General features: G+C 37.6%; 1 protein-coding gene across 1 annotated transcript; it reads left to right on the top strand.

Annotated features, from left to right (window-relative positions):
• Positions 1-6,809: 6,809 nt before the first annotated feature.
• On the top strand, positions 6,810-8,434 carry LOC148973465 (uncharacterized). Its single transcript, XM_089120310.1, has 4 exons — positions 6,810-6,919; positions 7,431-7,767; positions 7,896-8,018; positions 8,101-8,434. The coding sequence occupies exons 1-4, from the start codon at positions 6,810-6,812 to the stop codon at positions 8,254-8,256; spliced, it is 726 nt and encodes a 241-aa protein (XP_088976436.1). The 3' UTR covers positions 8,257-8,434.
• Positions 8,435-17,411: the final 8,977 nt, after the last annotated feature.

Raw genomic sequence — 17,411 nt, 5'->3', positions numbered from 1 at the left:
ACATAGGTTACAGTCGTAACTTGAGATGTTTTCCAAACCATAACAGGAAACAATTTTGAATAAAACATACGTTCACTGTTAAAAATGAGAACAAAATAACACTGCTGCATTATTAATATCACCAATAATTTTGAAAAAGAGATAACACATCTAAAAGGAATATGACTGTCTCAAATAACCCAATCGTAGTCAGATAATTTACAACATTCTATTACAATCGTTCTCTCAGTATAATGTTATGATTTTAATCGATTGGTGCTGCACATCTTGCACTTAAAGAGCATTCATGTCAGGTCAGATAGCCTCAGCTCAGAGCAGAGTAGGCTGAGTCAGTGTGTTTTCGGTAGTTTTTGTATTTTAATTCATCATTGTCATGGTAAATTATTGTGTTTGTTTCTGGAGGTCACAAAAACTCCACAGGTTTCCATAACAAGAAAAGGGACTGAGCTATAGACTATATCTTTCCTGCCTGGTACGGTTTGTGCAGGTGAAGTGTTCACTTCAGATCGGATGATTATCATATAGATGTAAATAGAGGCAACTTAATTGAAAAAATTACAAGGTTGTTTAAACATTCAAATCTTTAATTTTCTGTTGAAGTTATAACCCAGGTGAAAAATATGTATTAAAATGTACTTGAGTATGTTTTTAGGACAATAGAAATATACAATTTCAAGTATAGTGGTTATAAATTTAATAGTATAAATCTGTTGGCCTGATATACGATGGTAATAATAATCTGTACAATAATGCAAGCACAGTGTATATCATTAGTGAACGTGTATCTATAAGCACGTCTCTCACCAAGACAGCTTTCCTGTTCTTCACTGGTTCTCCCCACACAACTCAATTTGTCTCAGACCGTCTATAACATTACCCCGGCCTGTCTTGCTGTCTGGCAGCATAGCAGGCTCATAATTGTATAGATGTGGTCCGTCATACAAGTAAGTATTTCCTCAGCGTCCGAAATGTCATTGCGATCCATTGTTTTCCTGTTGTTTGAATCGACTGCTCTCCTGCCCATTACGTCACGCCTGCCACCCCCATTTTCAGATGTGGAAGTAACATTTTCTCACAAAAAAGACTCCAGAAGCTTCTGTAGCGTATTTATAACTGTACTTCAAAGAAAAACTTGTTCCTACATTATTTTTCTATATTGATGCGTTGGGTTCTCTAACCTGCATTATATGCCCTTTAACTGCATTTCAAGATTCCAGACAGTGCAGTACATGCTTTCAAATCCAGTTTCACTTTATTTCACCAGTCTGGAAGGAGTGCTACCTAACGCAAACAAATCAGACAACAGGAACTGCCCCAAATATTGCAATAACCAATCAGAAAAAAAAAAGAGAAATGTATTTTTTTAAAGTCAGGGCAATCATCCTGATTGCAAACAGGGCAATCATCATTTTTATGATCGATCGTCATAGTCTCGTCACTGGAATCGCAAAGTGCATAAAGATTTCCACCCCTAATGACAACGAGTAGTATTTTGTAATACAAATCTGTTTTAATTTGAAAAAAAAAAAAAAAAAAAACTACAAAGGCTATATGATGCCTTTATGATGTTTAAAGTGCTCAGTACCAATTCCATATAACTCATCCAGTTCCTCACCACAGATCAGTAAGCTAGTCTGGTCAAATGCGAAATAAAGCACAAAAAAAAGGGTCATCAATTAACGTAAGTGTCCAGTTGTTGGAACGATGATAAAAGCTTAGCCAAATTCACCTTTCTGATGCTATAAGGCCATTAAAATAAATCAAGTGACTATTGAATTAACACAGAGAACTTGAAAGCTTTTATACTCTGATGCAGAATACATTCGGAATAAAAATTAGTTCACCTCTTTTGCAATTGCTGTGGGACTCTTAAGCTGCATGGAGACAATTTATTCTTTTTAAAGGAAAATCTCTATTGTGAACATGTCACTCATATTGTACGTGGAAAAACATGGTCCAATATCTGCAACTTACTATGTTTCCTCTCTTTAAATGTTTTGACATTTTAAATAAAATTCTGGTCTCTAATTATTGTCAGCCCTAGTTAAATTAATCCTTGGATACTGCTTAAAATCACAGCAATTGGGAGATGAACATGAGAAACAGCCATTACAACCAATACTCTGAAAAACTGCCATACATTTTTAAAAGAAAGGAAAAACATGTTGCATTCAGTTGAGCTCTATGTTCCAGCTTTCACACTGGAGACAAAACATAGCCTTCAGTGGGAATAATTTGACTATTTGTATGAGCGGTTTATCAAATTATTGAGCAGACAGATGTTTGTGACTGCTTCACGGTTACACCCTGGATCTGCCAGGCACCACAACAAAGGTCTAAAGGAATGGCTTGTGATGTGCCCGGAATATCAATTCAATTTACTGCTGTTAATTCACATGCAAATTTTGACCTCCGTTAAAGCATATCAATTACCTCACGTACTGTATCTGAGGGACAGCGAGCAGTGTAAGAGAGAGGAATATAACAAACCACAAAAGAATTGTGGTGATACAAAGAGAAGGACAATTACTCGGAGGACAAACATTTTCCATAATGGTTAATTCAAATGTCATGCACTGATTTATGAGGTAGAAGAAAAATGTTAATTGCAGGACATTAGATAAAAAAGATACAGTATAGAGATATACTATCATTTTTTGCACTGAAGTAAATTCAGTGCAAAAGAAACTCAAAATGACAAGACAAGTTTTACAGTTCAAGCTAAGTATCCAGGTCAAAATTAATTTCAAAATAAATTTCAATGTGAAGCAATAGAGTCACAATAATGGCTCGTTTCCACTGAGTGGTACGGTACGGTACAGTTCGGTTCAGTACGCAATTATTTGCGTTTCCACTGTCAAAAGTTGTGAATGGTACCAAAAAGCCGAACCGCACCGTACCACTTTTTGGGTACCCTTTCGTTAGGGTACCTAGCACAGTGAAAGGGTACTAAAAGGTGGAGCTAGACTCACTGCAGAACGCTGATTGGTGGACAGAGTATCGTCACTCGCGCGTGCTACAAGGGCATTAGAAGCATACAGTTGAAATATAATTCTACTGTTATTGTGTCACGAAATGTAGTTTTAAGACTTTTCAGGCGAGAAAGTCGTTTTTTAGAGATCAAATCTGTGGTTTATTTATAGATTTTTGATAATTTGACTGAGATCCATTCCAAGCGTTCACCGGACGCTCGCGCTCGTGTCCCCCGCCTGGAACAGCCTTTCCTCGGCTAGTCGTTCTGATGTTTGCCGCTGACTCGGACGTCTCTGTAGTGGTTAAACATGAGATATAGTTCGTCTTGTATAAACCTAACAGGTGATCTTTGGTCTCGTGAATCTATAATTCGTTCCCTGGCCAATAGTTTTGGCAGAAGGCTACGTGAAGTTATATATCTATGAGCGCTGAATTTGACTGACTGAATTCATTGTTTCTTGATATTATTTAAACTTTACTGTATTTTGTACCTTTTACTTATACTTTTATAATGGCTATTATTGATTAAACTGAAATTCAACAAAAAGAGATAGTTTTGTCATTTTTTAAATTTTATTATCATCTGTAATGTTGTTTATTGCAACATTTGAACCAATGCGATATGCAATACATTACATTACATATTGCCTGGAATATGTTTAATATTTTTATTAAATTTAAACGAAAAGAGGCAGAGTTGTTTTATATTTAGTTTTGTTATATATAACGTTACATGCAGTGATAATCAATAGGCTATGTGTTGCCTGAACCACATTTATGTGCTTTAGAATGTTTCAAATGTATTGAGATGAAATCGAAAAGAAGCAGAGTGGTGTTTTAAAACATATTTCGTTTTATTGTTGCCTAAAATGAACATACAGAGATAACCGGAGTCGCAGAGCCAGAGCGAGCTGAGTGCCGCGTTCAAGAACGCGCTGTTCCATAAACAGAATTACTGGACTAGCGTCCTCGGGATCATTCTCTTGATCCGGACTTTGCGTTGGCTTCTTGGAAACGCCTAATGCCAGCGCTTGTTTCTAGTGACAAACATGCTGAGAAGCAAGAACAAGATCTGCTGTCTGTCATCCATTGTTGTTTACTATGTCGCTTTCTTCGCAGGAAAATGTCGTCGATCGCTTCTGTCCAGCATACCACGCCTATCAAGTAAGGGTACTGTTGGCGGTGGAAACGCAAGCCTGATCATGGTGTACCCGACCCGACCCGTACTGTACTGTACCGTACCGTACCGTACCCCTCAGTGGAAACGAGCCATAAGTCTAGATGGGTCAAAACCAGCTTATAGACTCTCTCTTCACAACAGCATCTGTTTTGTTCAACTCAATTGCTGTTCTACGCTGCATCCTTTAGTACAATATCAAAAACACTCCTACATTATGAGTGCTTGCTGAATGACACATTTGTCAACAATTGATTGCTTTCTGAGCTCTGTTGGATCTTAATAGAAGAAGAGCATTGAACATTTTTGCTCTCAACTTCTCAAAGAGCCTTGTGAAAATATCAATTATACATGCAGGAGGCAAACAAGGGGATTTATTAGCCAACAAATAATCTCACAGAATGACCATGAATGGAGAAGATTAGCATGTGAAAGGCAGAGCAAAACTCCCTCGTTCAACTGCTAAAGAGCAATTTAATTGGGCTAAAATTGGGGAAATTGTATGATTAAAGGCCACATTTGTAGGGGATCATAATCAGAACATCTCAGAACTATGCATGAAGCTTTAACAAGTTACGTGCAGAACTACCAGATTCCATAATTGACAAGTCTATGATATTTCTGAATGACTAGGTCTCTCTTAAAGGGTCATTAAAAAAACATATTTCAGCACCGGATAGTTCTCACTACAATTTAAGATAATGCAAAGAAAGATGGGAGTGGTATAATGTAGAGTGGACAGGGGAAGAGGGAAAAACATGGAGAATTTAAGCTTTATTTTGTATCACTGAGTTAAAGGGATAGTTCACTTTGAAATTAATTTTTTATATGTATTAGCTTACCTCACGGGCATCCAAGATGTAGGTGTCTTTGTTTCCACAGTATTTTCAATTTTGATATTTTTAGGCCAAACCTTTGTTATCTGTCAGTCATATAATGGAAGTCTATGGGGATCTCCTAAAAGAGTATGCACAGAGAAGTCCGGATTAAACATGATTTAATGACTCGTAATTGTAAGTACACATTGATGGCCTAAGACACAAAACGAGCGATTTGTGTGAGAAAAAGAACAGTATTTATATTGTTTTTACCTCTTGTAACCACAGCCACGTCCAACTGATCAGAAGGCAAAGGCGCTTCGGTCTGCGCATGCGCCGGAAGTGATCTCTTGCGCGTGTACGTCACTTATTGTTTACACAGAGATTTCGGAAGTTTTACCTTTCACTGTGAAGATCTAAACATATTTAGATATACAGGAAATCGCAATGGAAGACGAAATTACTGTTAAAAAAATATATTTGTCATTGAATCATTCATTCAAGACATTAGTTCAAAAACGCTGATTCCCCATGTAATACAGGGAACTACACTGCGACCAAAATGGTCGCATATGAGACCTTTTGAAATGCCATTGCGACCATAATTTCGAATGGGTCGTATTTGTATCACTGATTATTTTTGTACCAACCTTATGTTTTAGGCAATATGCTATGATTTACTATGAGCATTTATTAAAACAGAAATGTGTATTTTAAAAATAAGTTTTATAACGTGCTCTGAGCATTCAACACATCAAGTTGGGTTCAGACCCGCGACTCCCCATCGCCCCCTCCCGGTTTGGTCTAGACGACGGCGTAGCCTACGTTGATATAAAAACAAAAAAACTCTCGTTAACACGCAGCAATTGCATAACGTTATATATCTCATTATAGCCTACAATCTGCACGTGTGGAAATGAAGCGGACAATTGACTCCTTTTTTAAGAAGGGAAGTTCAGGTGTAACAGAACCATCACTTGATGTCGATTCGACATGTCAAACGGAGCCTGTGAGTGAGAATGAGGCTGAGAAGGATTCGTCAGGAAAAGCACACGCGGGAAAAATGACACGGACATATGAATTTCGACATCAGTGGCTCGAAGAATACCAGCGGTTAAGGTGCCAAGACGGAGCAATGTACTGTGTGTACTGTAAATTCTGTGGGCCTTCAATTGCAGGACCGTCCAAATTTGTAACTGCGTCAAAACAATTCAAACACGAATCATTGAAGCTTCACAATGACAGTATGAAGCACGCGAAGTGTAGAGATAGGTACATATCCCGTGACGCAGCAGCACTCCCCGCTGCATTTCGGCATCAAAATTGAGCAAACTGAGCAAGTGAGGAATCTGAATTGATAATTAAGTTCAATGTAGCTTATAATATAGCTAAAGAGGAAATGCCTTTCACCAAATTTAAATCACAAATTATTCTTTTGAAGAAGAACGGGGATACGCTAATCACAAATCTGAATTTATTGGAGTAATCTCAGACACTCTCAAGCAAAAGACCTGTGCCAAAATTTCTTCGACCCAGTACTTGTCATTCATGATTGACGGCGATACCGACGTCACCACGAAAGAGTGTGAAATTGTTTATGCTCGAGTCATTGAAAAGGGAAGACCTTCCAACATCCTCATTGGCCATATTGAGGTTCAACATGCCCATGCAAAAGGTAATTTTCATTACTCATATATATTGATTTATGTAGGCCTACTGTACAATTCTAAAAAGCAGTAAAAACACTAAAAAAAATTATCTTAGGTATTTATGCTGCAACCAAGGCAGCCTTTACTGGTCTTGGGCCACAATGTGTGGACTGGTCTGACAAGACAGTATCTATGGGGGCAGACGGTGCTGCTGTTAACCTGGGTCACAAAGGGGGAGTGACAGCCCTCCTACAAGCAGATGCTGGAGACTTTATCATCTCGTTTCACTGTATGCCTCACAGGTACGCTGTAGTAGTACAATTGTGTTTTACAAAATGATTATTAAATAATTTCCTTTGCATTATTTTAGGTCTGACAACACCACATATTTTTGGTTATTTTGACCAGTTGTCATTTTGTGCAATTAAATGCTCTGAATCTTATTTATTTTGACTTTGAGAAATATTGTCAAAAGTTGATGGAACAAAACAAGATTGTTCATATTACTGAAACACATACCCATCAACAGTAAAAAAAAAAAAAAAAAAAAGAGGAAACATTGCTTTTGCAGTGGTCTTTTAATTTTTCAATAACTGTAAATATATTTTTTGGTGCTGTTAATTACATTTTTTATTAGGGTTAGTCTTGTATTATTGCTTGTTTTTTTTCTATTATTATTACTATTCATTTATTATTATATCAGATTGTATTGCTAGAGTATAGCATATCACTGTGATATGTACAGATGTTGTAACTGGCATAGCGAAAGTAGGTTAAAGCTTATTCTGACATTATATACTATTTAGTCTACAGATTGGAGCTGGGGTTGCTAGCTATAAAGCGGGAGATCCCAATGATAGGGCAGGTGTATGACCTGCTAAACTTGGTCTGGAAAACATACCATTTTAGCCCCAAATCTATGAGGGAACTCAGGGAGCAGGGAACAGACATTGGGGTCAATGTGAATGCTCCAAGTGGAGTGAAGGGGACTAGGTGGCAACCCCATGTGTCCAGGTCTCTGGAAACATTCCTCAAACAAGGAAAAGACCGCACTCTCCAAAGCCCAGGACAGTTCACTGCTGTTTATTTGCATATGGACCACCTGGCAGGTGCCTCAGCAAATGCAGAAATTGCTGGAAGAGCCAAAAATGTAATACTTTTCACATGGGGACAAGTCTTTCAGTATTTTATAATTTCAGAATGATTATTAAGTCATTTTTTACATAGGCAGGAAAAATGAATAATGTGGTTGATCTGTGTGTTTACGTTACATTACAGATCAAACTCACTATGGAGGACGGGACTTTTGTGGCATTCTGCCATTTCCTGGCAGACCTTTTCTGTTATATTAGTCAGTTCAGCCACTTTTTTTTGCAGATAAATGATATCATCCTACCTCAAGTAAGGGTTGGGTAAGAGGGGGGTTGGGTGAAATCATTAATCATTAATAAACATACATGCTAAACAAATGATTGTGTGGCAGGCTGTCAGTGGGATTGAAAACCTTTTAATCACCATAGAAGCCTTGGAAGCCCAACCCAAACCTGGTGCCATGCAAGAGCAGCACCACCAGAATCAGGACAATGAAAGACAGGAGTTCAAGTTTCAAGTAAATATATTTAGGTTATCTTGTGTTTAATATTAGAAATAAACTGTAAAATGTACAGAATGTTCTACTATTTCATAATTTTATTTTAATCCAGGAAGTCAACCTTTCAAAAGGGGCGGCTACAAAACTGGTGGAAGGCGAATCCATCAGCCAAGCTGCCCCCAGACTGCAGCGAGCAATCGAAAGGACATGTGAGTCCACTGTGAAACACCTGAGAAACAGATTCAGTAGCCTGCTGTGTAAGTTGTTTGTAATATTGCTATTACATCCAAAAGGACACACTTAACTTCTATGTTGATATAATGCATTGATTGAAACTCAGAATTTTTCTTTCATTTGTGCTGAAGAACACAAAGGACACACCAACAACCACAGCGTTGCAGTCCTTTAATGCCTTCAACCACCATGCCTGGCCAGATGACAAACGTAGGCTCTGGGACCACGGTGTGAAGGATGTAGAGTTTCTCTTGGAGAATTTCTCCACAGTCCTGAAAAGGTACCACACCCACCCCCTTCAGACTGTTTTCAAGTTAAAGGACAACTCCGGCGCAAAATGAACCTTTGGTCTAATTACACATTGCTACCTAGTCAACCGTTATCTGAGATTTGTTTTCATGATTGCTGAATGTAAATAGTTTTATCTCTAAAAACAGTTTAGCCTATAACGCTATAATGCTAGTATATAGGGCATAGAGTAATGACAAATAAAAATTGCTTGTTATTACAACTAACAAGGCTCAAAATAGCCCCACTATAACACGACAGCATAATAAGGGTCCCTACATTCAAACCGAAGCATTGAGAACGTTGTTAGTGTCCATACAGTTTAATAAGAAGATATTTTATACACACAGTCAACTTCGCGAATACAGGAAGAAGCCATCTTTGAATAATAGTCCCTATCAGTCGATCTACGAACGCCGATCCATGCGCTGAACTGTGCAGAATCTCATATGGTCCGTTGTTTTCGGAAGAAACACAAACACAAACCGTTTTCTTCTCTTCAATATGTACACGTAGCCTACTGTTCGCGCTCACCTTATTCACATCTCACCAGCGCACTTGGATCGGCGTTCGTAGATCGACTGGTAGAGACTATTTTTTAAAGATGGATTCTTCCTGTATTCGCGAAGTTGACTGTGTGTATAAAATATCTTCTTATTAAACTGTATGGACACTGACAAAGTTCTCAATGCTTCGGTTTGAATGTAGAGACCCTTATTATGCTGTCGTGTTACTGTGGGGCTATTTTGAGCCTTGTTAGTGGTAATAACAAGCGATTTTTATTTGTCATTACTCTATGCCCCATATACTAGCATTATACTAGCGTTATAGGCTAAACTGTTTTTATAGATACAACTATTTACATTCGGCAATCATGAAAACAAATCTCAGATAACGGTTGACTAGGTAACAATGTGTAATTAGACCAAAGGTTCATTTTGCGCCGGAGTTGTCCTTTAACATAATATAACACAAAATGAATAACTATATTCAATTTCTATTAAAAATCCCAGGAATGGGTGCAATCCAGAACTGGCCAAGGAAGAATTTCAGGCCATGAAGATGATGATATACACATCTTTTAAAGACAAGAGCTACCTTGGACTCTGGGAGGTGATGTTAATCACTGAGCCATACTGCTCAGATTATAAGGCAAGTGGTTTTGTTTTTAGCAGATTATACACACACACACACACACACACACACACACACACACATTCAATCTATATATTATTATACCTGTTTCTTTGTGTGTTTTTTAGAACATCCTACACCTGATCCAGATCATGCTGGTACTCCCTATTTCTGCTGCTGTCTGTGAGAGAGGTTTCTCTAAACCGAAAATAATTAAAACAGACATAAGAGCAAATCTTCACTCAGACACTGTAGAAGACCTTATCAGAATCAGTGTAGAGGGGCCTGAACTGATTGACTTTGATGCCAGAGAGAGTGTGCAGAACTGGCTCTCGCAGGGGCAAAGGGCAAGGAGGCCCAACTATACACAATGGCCAAATTCAATTTTGGCATGTGAGGGGGATGTCCTGTGAAGTAGACATCCATTGTTTTTTTGTTTTTTTTTGTATCTTTAATACCAAAAAGTCAATAGCTGCTGAAAATCTATTATTATATTATTTTATGGATTATATTTATTTTATTTTTAAATAATAAGAGTTAAGAGTTCAGGAGTCTGCCCATCTGTGCCAACCATACCATGTTGAAATCCAAAAGAAATTAATTTTGCACTTTATTGTGTAGGCCTACTGTATTTTCTATTGCAGTAAATCTATCCCATCAATTGTAAAGAAAACACGAAGGCATGTGGTTTAAAAATGGCAAGTAAAATAAAAAGCACATTTGCAGGCAATACAGTTTCATTATTGTTCAATATTATCCAGAGTGGCTTACTATAAATAATTTGTGCGACCAAATCATGTTTTCCGCCAGTAACTGAAAAAGTTAGTAGCGCAAGCGCCACCAGTGGAAAAGGTTAGTGTGGTTCCCTGTAATAAAACAAGTCTTAATAAGTGAGCCATTGAATCATTCCTTCAAACAGTTTTTTTTTTTCCAATAATTTATTAAAATTAATTTTAAAAAGTTCAAATAGACTGCAGTCTGCAGCAATTAACATTTTTTCAGTCCTGTTATTTTGTTTAGTTATTCTGTTCAGAATCTCTATTAGGAAAAAAATAAAAATAAAATGTGATTCTCAATTCTCAACTGAACTAAAGTAAGTATCTTTTACAGGAAAATGCCATGTGCTGTCACAAATAATTAGAAGACAGCCTCTTCTCATAGGATAAGGTCACGCAGTCTGTCACCTGTAATCTGATCTCTTGGACTCTCTGACCCCGTTTACACCTGGTATTAAAATGCGATCTGTATCCAGATAAGTTATCCGGATAATAAAAAACGCATGTTAATGCAAGGTGTAAACGCGTTGTGATCGGATCTGCCTGACCACATCTGGAGGTAGTCTGGCTCGCATTGTGTCCGGATCTTTACTAGGTGTAAACACAATCTGGTTGTTGAAACCACATATGTATATTTTACTCCTCCCAAAAATGCTAAAAAATAAACGAGTGAGAGCGTGTTATATAGGCTATGTCATGTTATAGCCTAGTCAGATGCGACACGCGACACACATCACCGCAGATGAGCAGCTGAGCGTCTATTCAACGTGCAAACATCGCAAATAAAAGTGAAAGTAAGTCACAGACGCAGTTAACACATCTTCAAGTAAAGAAATGAAATTATCTTACCAGGCCTGTTGCCACTCTCTCTTATTGATGTCTCTGATTTGGAAATTAGCTGATGATCAATAAAATGCCGCTCAGATCTGTTGCTTTTGGTGGCGTGCAATCCAATAAATCTGCATATAACGCAGGAGGTGAAGATCGGATTTATATCCGTTTTGCAAAAACACATTTATGTGGCCAGGTGTAAATGGAATCAGTACTTATTATCCGGATAACTTATCTGGATACAGATCGCATTTTAATACCAGGTGTAAACGGGGTCTCTGACAGATCCTCACACCATATTGAAAAGTTCATTACTGTTAGATTAAAATATTGTGGATGTGCAACATCGCAATCGTTATGTCTCCAGATTATCTTATGAAGTGACTTATGGACCTGTACAAGTGTGCAGTCGTACATTTCCTGTCCTTTTACAAAGAATTAGCTTTTTCCTCTCTATCATCATAAGACATAATGCCAATAAATGGCAACTGCAACTGTAGGTTAGTAGTCTCAATTTGCCCGTTCTGAGGGGAGTTTCCTTCTCTATAGTAGAATAGTCTAGCTGGGAAATGGAAAAAACTGCCAACATGTGTAATAGATGTCAGAATAAGAGAGCAATTTACAGTAAGTGGGTTTAACTTCTTTCTTTCTTATCTTAGAGAAATGGTAAGAATCCGGAAGATTACCACCTAAAGCGAATCTCAATTGACAGCCAGTAGTGTTGTCCCCGTATCCCTGACAATGCTTGATTACTCACCTCTATCAACTTGAGAGACACTTACCTTCATGTTCTGAGCATCTATCTAACTGATGTCTGCCTCTGTGCTGATAGAAATACCCAATAGACACATGAAACTCTCACTCGGCTGTCTTTTTTTCCCCGATGTGGACACCACACAGCTAGAGACAGAAAAGATAATTTAGTGGACCATTTGGACGAGGGTCAGGAGAGTGTAGTTATTTCTGAAGGCAGTGACACCTGTGTGTTTACCTTGTGGACATGCCTTCATTAAGTAGTGTGGAAGAGCCTGAAGACAGAATCACAACAAGCGTTGAAAGGAAGATGAAACTGAACTGAGGAAGAAGAGCGGACTTAACCAATATCTCCTTCAAGATTCCACCCAGTGACCCAGTAGTTCAACAGTAAGCAATAGGTCTTAATAGGTCACAAATCCACACTTGTGACGCAGGAATTTCAATAGATCTGTTCAGTCTTTAGTCCCAAAACACAGAAAAGGATAAGCATTTTCAAGCCATGAGCTTCCTTGGTTATTTCTTTTGAGTTTTTAGAATGGTGTTTTTTGATTTATGTGCAAAATAAGGTATATATTTGGCTAAAGTCAAGATGGAAAAAAAAAGTAGCACACACATCTTTTCTTGTGTTTTGTGATGTACACCCAAGTGTAACATATCAAAAATAAAATAAAAATGTAGGCTAGGGCAGAGACTTTTATGCCTCAGTTGTTAATTGGATGTGGGAATGACTCTCAAAAGTGCAGGCAGATGAATGTGAGCTTGCAGGGACAGGGTTTAAGTGGACAAAATTATTGGAGAAGTTACGCATATCATTAGAGAGAAATCTGTCATTTTCATCAGAAAGTCCAGATATGACATTTTCATTAAACATTACAAGGTCAATATTTATGAAAGATGCACAGATTAATTATCACAATAAAATCTATAAGATGCATTTAGAAAATAGATTAGAGACTGACCGATAATCGGTTTTACTGATATTTTTCATGCTCATAGTGCCGTTCACTCACTGGGTTGATGATCAGAAAATGCTCCAAAAGCATGGCCACTGTATGAAGATTTTAACATGATCCACACGTTTAAAACTCCTTAAACTATATTAACATATACCATATTTTCGCTAGTAAAAATGAATAAAAATACAGCTCAGTAGAAATGAATAATTATCTCCACGAGAGAAGTTCTGTGTAAATGGACAAATAAAAACAGCACTCTGTCAGTCTCTGTCACTCTGACCGACAAAAAACATTATTAATAATTCTGATTACATGCCAGAAGAGATGGACTCTGTAATTGTGATGATGTATTCGCTGTTTTCTTCATTCTTCTGACAATGTTTGCGTATTCCAGCGAATGTATGTGTAATATATGCGTTTTTATATTCCACCATATTACAAGTATATAATATTTATGCTCATATTTATGGGGAGTTGATAGACTCTCCTGTCATTTATTTATGTTCTCCATATGAAAATATTAGACTTTGTAAATGTATTTTGCCTGTTGTTCATATTAATGCTGTTGTTATACAGTAAATAAAAACATGCAAGATTACTACACTAATGTTGAAATGATTTTTATTCAGGTTGTTTAGAATGTTTTATGCTTTAAAAATTTTAGTTTTTTGTTTTTTTTACACGCTAGGCTATATTTGTTAGAATCGTTACCTTGTTTGTTGTTTACCTGATCAAAGGTTTTATTAAAAAAAAAAATTTAGTGACAGTGCACTATATTTTTTCTATTTTTCGCACTCTTTCAGACTATTGATGTAGAAGTGTGTTTTGTTTTGTATGCAAGGAGGGAGTGGAATAGCAGAAATTACAGTATAATATATGTTAAAACAGGTTGTTCTGATGTCAAAACCAGAAATATTGGTTCTGTATATTGGTTATCGGACACACAAACATGCAAATGATCAAATGATAGTATTGTCTTACTCCTTTTTTGATCCAATTCCGGATTTTAAGTTGTTTCTGCTGACATAAGGAATCTATGTGATCGAGCGGTGCCTCACGTGCACAATATCAGTTCTTACTGGTTGACATCGTAGCAACTTATGAAACAACTAAAATAAAAGTTATGTGGTTACTGAATTTAATTTCTTTGTGACATGTAGGCTGTCAGTGTGAGCATCACCCACACTCTAAAAAATGCTGGGTTGTTTCAAAATGGTTGGGTCAAATATGGACAAACCCAAATGTTGGGTTAAAAATGTAATTGAAAAAATTACAGTTGAAAGTGAAAGTTGAAGTTGGGTTAAAATTTTAAATTACATCTTTAACCCGAAATTTGAGGTGAAACAACCCAGGTTGTAGAGTGCAGCCGTGGGGTGGGTGGGGACCTAATTTCCAAACAGATTTGTTGTGTATGTGAAGGACGATAAAAAATAAAAGTTTAACAACCAAATGTTACACTGTGACTATAACGATTTAACAAAAAGAACGGTGTGCGAGGCCACCATGGTGTTCAGTTTCAGTTTCGCTTTAAATAAGTTTGTTATAGGCTTGGCATTTAAAATCAATTTTGCTTTAAAAGAATGACACAACTTATTTTTATTTTATACATAGGCGATGGTTAGAGCAAGCTCGGACATATTCGGTTTGAAGTCGTTCATTTTCGATGCTGCACCGATGCTGCACCGTGCGCGCTGTGGCGAAATGATCAACTTGTCATTTTTGCCGTGCTCGTGTGGACTCGTCAAGTATAAAGGCTTTATTTACTCAAGTGTCAGCGCGCGCTCTGATTGGTAACTGACCTCAGAATCATCTTCAGCACTCAGCCTTCGAAGCACCACTACTCCGCCTCCGTTTTCTTCGTAAGCTGATATTAGTATTTAAACATTCTCTATCATATTATTTTTTTAATGACACACTGTCTCTTTCTCTCTCATACACACACACACACAGTCTCTTTCTCACACATATGTAGGCTAGTTATAAACTCTTTAGACTTTTAATGATTAGTGTTTTATTTTTAAAGTTTGTGGGTCGTGTAAAAAATCAAAAAAAAAAAAATATCCCTTATTTTGGGGATGGATTCCGGGAAATCTCCCTTATTTTCAATGATCAATGTTGACAGCTATAGAGCTGGTAAGTCCCGCCCCTTCCGCTAGCCCCGCTGGACCTCTAGGTTGAAAAACCGTCAATGCAAGTGAATGAGAGAAAATAATTATTTTCTAATCCCGTTTGAATTGTGCAATGAATGTAACATATGTTGTCTGTGAATTTTTTATATAATGTTTCGTGTAAAGAATGCTGCAATTTAGCGGGTAGGATTTTCATACGGTTAGACTTTGTGTGAGAGCACTTTGTGGACTACAACTCTTTCGACGTGTTTGATATACATCACCCCCACTAGCACACGGATCCTGCTAAAGATGCCTGTGTCTTTGGTGCACTTCACCACCTTCTTTCAGGGCGAGGACAAACTAGTTGAGCGTGGTGAAAACCGTGATTTGTGGAGGGAAAATGTGTTATGCGACGACGTCACATATGCGACGTGTAGTCTTTCTCGTTATGTCTATTCCACAACTGCTTGCCAAAGAACCATACAATATACTGCCAAACTCGTTACATGAGAAATTATATAAAAAATTCACAGACAACATATGTCACATTCATGGCACAATTCAAACGGGATCCGAAAATAATTACAATTGCGTGTAGAGAGAATTTGACAACCGTTTATCCCGCCCCTGGCCCCTCCCAGACCAAACATCTTGATGTAGGTCTGGCATGCCACGCAAACAAATCATGGCACAGAAAAGGAAATAACAAAAGTTCACACAAGACAGGAATCATGACAATAACTTTGGGTTTATGTTATGATTTTGACACGATCCTTGGAAAATGTTCTCCCCTGTAAGGAGTCAAAAGAATGTAGTAACTACTATAGAGTAGCTGCATCCCTATTCAGAGGCTACATCCTTCGAAGAGCGGAAAATCAGACCGGGCGTTCGTGAGGGGCTGCCGCTTTACTTTCGTTTAGTTGTTGGCTTATTTGCATCATTGAGTTGATCGTTTGCAGGGTCTCCCCCTTTTGGTTACCGCCTCCCCCTTTTCCCCAAGCCTTTAAAGGGGAAATGAAGCAGTGAATCAAGTTTACATGATTTACAAGATGGATTTCCAATGTATTCAACAATTATATAAGGAACATTACAAATGTAAACATTTAGAAGAAAAAAAGAAAAAACTTTGTATCTTTCGCCGCCAGCCCAGATAGCAAACTGACATTGAATCAACGTGGAAACGACGTCTCTCATGACATTGAAACAACGTTGATTTTGCTCATCGAATTAACGTTGAACCAACGTCAGACGCGGCATTCTTCAAAGCTAAATGAAAATCGAAAATTGGTTTGCTTTCATAACGTTGAAACAACGCGTTGATTTCAAGTTGATTTTCCGTTAGTTTTGAAAGAATGACGCATCTGACGTTGGTTCAACGTTAATTCGATGAGCAAAACAATGTCAGATCAACGTTGTTTCGATGTCATATTTCCACGTTGATTCAATGTCAGTTTGCTATCTGGGAGGGCGCCGCCATTGTGCAGTTGACGTCACGGGGTTGGTTGGCTTAAGTTTAACAGGCTCTGGGCATTGAAAATCGCGACATCAAACTGTGTTAAACTTTATACCAGTGTTTTGACCGCGAACGACTAATGTTAGGTACAGATATTAGACAAAAAGACGACGTCTCATGTTATATGTTGACAAACTGCACATAGAAACATCTGGGATAGGCAAGGTCACGATGGTTCCATCTGTTGCAGCCTATCTTCATTGCACAGTAAACTTATTTGTATTAAAGATTATGATAAAATTGATCATTTTAAAATATTTTCTTCAGTAATAAATAATTTTGAGTTCATACTGAAATCCAGCTCAGAAGAAGTTAGAAATGAAAGATTCCAAATAAAATGGTGTTGTCGCTTTATGAAGCACCATTTTTAGCACAAAATATAGCTTAGCTCTACATATTTAGGAAATACTATTTTGACAGTTGGATTAACAATAATCTTCATCGTCTTGGTCGATTTTACCTTTTATTTCGTGTAAAACAAGTCTGTTTCAGAGACAAAACGCTTGTAACTTAATTGGTGGCTATCAGACTTTGATCTCGTGTATGTTGATGTATCTGAGGGAAAACGTGGCATTTGTACATTTTATATCGAGCTAACCTGGAT

This window comes from Pimephales promelas, chromosome 15, assembly GCF_988280905.1.
Source record: "Pimephales promelas chromosome 15, fPimPro1.hap1.1, whole genome shotgun sequence".
Classification (NCBI taxonomy): domain Eukaryota; kingdom Metazoa; phylum Chordata; class Actinopteri; order Cypriniformes; family Leuciscidae; genus Pimephales; species Pimephales promelas.
The sequence above is the reverse complement of the archived record's forward strand: the minus strand, read 5'-3'. Positions and strand labels throughout refer to the sequence as shown.

Excerpts from the sequence above, each read along its gene's own strand:
- LOC148973465 (XM_089120310.1), top strand. The coding sequence starts at position 6,810 with ATGGGGGCAGACGGTGCTGCTGTTAACCTGGGTCACAAAGGGGGAGTG. Across the intron at positions 7,768-7,895 it reads TTGCTGGAAGAGCCAAAAAT|ATCAAACTCACTATGGAGGA; the intron begins GTAATACTTTTC and ends GTTACATTACAG. Across the intron at positions 8,019-8,100 it reads ATGATATCATCCTACCTCAA|GCTGTCAGTGGGATTGAAAA; the intron begins GTAAGGGTTGGG and ends ATTGTGTGGCAG.